This window comes from Telmatherina bonti (assembly GCF_933228915.1).
Source record: "Telmatherina bonti genome assembly, chromosome: 4".
Classification (NCBI taxonomy): domain Eukaryota; kingdom Metazoa; phylum Chordata; class Actinopteri; order Atheriniformes; family Telmatherinidae; genus Telmatherina; species Telmatherina bonti.
The window spans coordinates 5,734,838-5,739,247 of record NC_136622.1 but is presented as its reverse complement, the minus strand read 5'-3'; the positions used below and the strand labels follow the sequence as shown (position 1 = coordinate 5,739,247).

General features: G+C 50.3%; 1 protein-coding gene across 1 annotated transcript in view; it reads left to right on the top strand.

Annotated features, from left to right (window-relative positions):
* Positions 1 to 4,265: 4,265 nt before the first annotated feature.
* The window catches only part of plch2a (phospholipase C, eta 2a), a 63,355-nt gene continuing 63,210 nt past the window's right edge, over positions 4,266 to 4,410 (top strand). Inside the window, exon 1 of the mRNA XM_079238627.1 lies at positions 4,266 to 4,410. This exon is cut by the window's right edge and continues 75 nt beyond it. Within this exon, the coding sequence (XP_079094753.1) occupies positions 4,281 to 4,410 (130 nt within the window). The 5' untranslated portion in view covers positions 4,266 to 4,280.

The window sequence follows — 4,410 nt, the reverse complement described above, 5'->3', positions numbered from 1 at the left end:
CAGCTCTGTAACTACAGACACGATGAATGTGGCTGAAATCAGGATTTAAGATGTGAAAGTAAAACCGCTTTGAGCCCAGAAACAGGCAGGTGGGGGTGAGGAGGAGTGGGGGGCTTCCAGAGTGGGAGATGTTCAGTTCTGCAGCTTTTCCAGACACATCCAGTGTTGCTCCAGCTTCACCAGTGCGTCCTTCTGGTGGGAATCCTGTCAGAGCAGACCTGAAGGCTTCCCTCATGTTGCAGGATGTGGAGGAAACTACTGAACACAAAGCAGTCTGAGTTCCTTTTTAGTCACATTAAACATCTTTAAGCTTTTTATTTTCATGTTTTATTCTTCAACCAGTAACTGAAGAAACCTGAACACAGATCTGTAATGTTAGGGTCTAATGTGGTTTTAACTGGGACTGTTGGGAAGTGGGGGCTGCTCGGTGGTTATTCGTGATCCGATCCCTGGCTTTGGAAGGTTTGGTCGGTGGTCTTTCTGTGTGGAGTTTGCATGTTCTCCCCATGTATGTGTGGGTTCTCTCCGGGTACTCTGGCTTACTTGCTGCAGTTAGAAAAAATTTTCAGTTTTTAAACAGTCTGGAAATGCTTCAGACAACCTTAAAGTCACTCTTCCTTCCACACAGTTCTCTGAAGAATCAAACTAAACAAATCAGAACAGCTTAAATTTTATTGTTGGTGGCTAAAACATGTTAAAAACGAGATTGTGGCTCCGACATGGTGTGTCCATGTTCATTTCAGCTGAAATAACTGCATGTATGTTTTGGCTAACGCTACGATGTGCTCATTTTTAGTGTGTGTGTGTGTGTGTGTGTGTGTGTGTGTGTGTGTGTGTGTGTGTGTGTGTGTGTGTGTGTGTGTGTGTGTAGTAAATGGGCTGTGTGTGTCGGTGGTTCGGTGTTTGCCCTGCTGGCATCACTGGAACGTCACATTATGCAGAATCCCACCATCATCCATACAAACAGGTTGTCTACTCTGCTGTTGTGAAATGAAGTAAATCAGGTTGTTTGGATGATATGACTCCGAGGGCTTAAAAAAAAACATTCCAACATGATGCAGGAACAAGAAGCAGAAAACGAAACGTGACCATTAGAGTCGGTAAAGCCACGCCGGGAGGGGGGGAACTCGCCACAGCTCCGTGTTTTCCATCTGCATGGACGAAGCCATGTCTGGCTACCTGACCAGTTCCAACATGGCGACGGCAGATACGACGAGTGTGTGATGATGTCAGACTGGAACCTAAAACTGGAGACTAGACTATCAGGACGAGGAACCACTTCACCCAGAGGAACACGTCTCTCAGCAACGTCACCTACTGGAGCTTTAATGTGTGCAGAAATGATCGGTTCACGGTCCTACGGCCTGGTTATGTCTAACCACAGCTGGAAGGACAAAAACCAGGATGAGAAGCCTAACTGTTGCAGAAATCTGTGCACGTCTGGACGTGTGACACCAGCTGTCTGTCACTGGCAGGAACGGCCTCCTTAATGAGATCCCATAGAAAAGTCAGTTTCCCACCTGATGATGATGATGATGATGCTGCAACTCTGAGCCGTTTCTTTCCTTTCTGCCCTGAACAGACCTCAGTCTTTCCCGTCCTCCATCAGGCTCTGGCTGAAGCCTGAGAAGGTCTGACCCGTTTCTGATAAATGCTGCAGACTGGGCGAAGCGGCTCGCATCTCGCTCAGCCTGTCGATTCATTTTCCAGACATCATGCGGCTTCTGTGGAGCGGAAAATGGACTGATTATCACGGTGCATGTGTGCAGTGTTGTGATGAACGCTTGGGCTTGTCCGTGTGCAGTGACATTCAGCCGTTTGCAGCTCCTCGGTAAGGTGAGACCCTCGTACCTGAAAGGTGTCGTCCTGTAGGGAAATCTGGTGTTTGCAGCTGAAGGTGTTGAAGCCAGAGGGTTGTGTGCACTAATGCTTACAGAAATGACACGGCGTGTTTCAGACTCACGCTGTTTTTTTTTTAAGCAAACCTCCTGTTTTTGTGTTTGAAGTTTGCAGCGTTCCACACCAACTTGTCGCATCTTACTTTGTCCTTTAGGTGCACGATGCGGTAAAAAAAAGGTCTGAAGCATGAAAAGTATCTTTTCCTAAGGTTTATTACTGTCCAGGCGGTGAGTGTGACCGGTCTGCACACGGAGGAGAGCTCAGTTCCACACAGGGAGGAGGACAGTCCCGTCATCTGACCCAAAGATCAGAACTTCAGAACAACTCTGAATAGATTCATAGTTGTCTGCTCCTCCATCTGCCATCCTACAACTTCTAGATGCTTCCCTCCTTCACAACAGTCCAATCAGGTGTGTTGGAGAAGGGATGCATCTAAACAAGGATGGGCAACTCTGGTCCTTGAGGGTTGCGAGTCTCCCTGCTGCAACACACCTGACTGGTGCAGAGCTGGACACCAGTCCGCTAATTAGCCATTGGTTGAGTCAGGTGTGTTGCAGCAGGGAAACTCCCATCACCTGCAGTACTTGGTATGGTAGATCTCCAGGACAGGACTTGGGCACTGCTGGTCTCGCTGGTCTTGGCGACGGTGCAGAAACGTGATGGAACCATCAACCTTCTGGTGTGGCTTCAGTTATTGAAGCGACTCTGCTGAACTTGGGGAGATTTTTGCACGGTGGCGCCCCCTGCTGAAGACGGAAGCCCTGCAGGGCAACGGCGGCCACCAGAACGGCTTTTAACACACACCTGTCTGGCTGTGCACGTTTGAGCCGCTGGCATGGACCTGCAGCGAGCTTCTCGACTTGGACAGGATCAGAAGCACAGTTTGAATTTTCTACTCATGTCTTCACCTCCAGGTCCTGTGTGTGTGTGTGTGTGTGTGTGTGTGTGTGTGTGTGTGTGTGTGTGTGTGTGTGCGCGTGCGCCGGCCGTGTGTTTACAGCATGATGTGTTTCTGAGAATATTCTAGCTGCAGTCAGGGCTTGGGCCATTATAGACAGGTTTAGTGTGTGTGTGTTAGTAGAATAGATTCTCCATGTGTGTGTGAACGCACACCAGCAGCTCAGAGCTGTCAAGCCACCGGATCTCGTCCATATTCAGTGTGTGTGTGTGTGTGTGTGTGTGTGTGTGTGTGTGTGTGTGTGTGTGTGTGTGCGCGTGTGCGTGTGTGTGTGTGCGTGTGTGTGATCCAGGACGGATGTGAGACGTGTGACAGGCTTGACGTGCTCAGACTGCTGCATGCCTCCGATAGAAACGTAACCACAGAAGAAGAGGAGGAATGTGATGTGGGAGAACGGTGTGGTGCTCCGAGGCTGCACTCATGATACAGTCGGGAGGAAGAGTGTGAACCTGCTGGAAGTGTTCACACACATGAAAACCAGTCAGAAAGTCCTGAACGTGACGTCCTGCCTCGTTAGGAACATGGCTGCAGTAAAGTGGCGAGCCAGCTGGGCTGCGTTGGCTCTCTGAGGCGCGTTGCGTGGAAATGTCTCGTAGAAGGGTGTGTCTGGTTTCTCCACAAGCTGCAGACGGTCTGCAGGAGCGAGGAAAGAGTCAGCCATGGTCGCGGGAACCTGGTGCACACTGCATGGAAGCAGAGCGCCGTGCACGCTCCCGATGACGCATGCTCATCTAACTCATGCAGAGAAGGTTTCTGAAGCTGAACAAGTTACAGTCAGAATCTTCCTGTCGGCGTCCATCTCCGCACCACCTGAGTCCCGACCTGCTCCGGACCTTCAGGAAGTCTCAGATCAGGTGGTCTTTAAGCACCACAGATGCTCCATCTTGTCAGGTGGTCCCACCGTCCTCCTCGCTCTTTCTCTGGGTCAATGCGTTTCACTCAACACATTTAGTAAATCTCTTAGACCAGGATTACTGCTTCCTGGGGATTTAGGATTTCTGCCTGCCCAACACATGTTGCACAGTTACCTTTGTGCCGTTGGGCTTTCATGTCTGTGCTGCTCGTTGGAGCTGCAGACTTTTCCTTTGAGAAGAAGCCAGCAGGTTCCAGCTCCGACTGGAAGACATGATGGCGCAGCCTGCAGACCTCTGATGAAGGAAGTTCTGTGTCGTCCTGCAGCGAGGAGCCTTTCTGGCTTATTGACCAACTGTTGATGTCGTTTAGAGGCTGAAAGGATTTATTTCCTTTCTGAGGGAAGAAACGACCTTTTCTTTAAGTTGTGTGAAAACAGCTTTGATCGGAACTTTTTCTTGTCCGGTACGGATTCTGCAGTCAAGCTTCAGGCTGATCGGCTGTAAAACTCCAGATGATCTCATCAAAGAGAAGCAGCTTCCATCCGATGGGCCCGGTGTCCTCGGTCCTGATGCGGTCGGCTTCGGCGGCCGCCACCGGAGACAAGCCGGGACCTCTGGCTAGGGGGGCTTTCTCCCTGGAGGACAAGGACAAACATAAGAAGGGGTCTGGGTGTGAAAGCCAGCCGCAGGCCTCTCAGT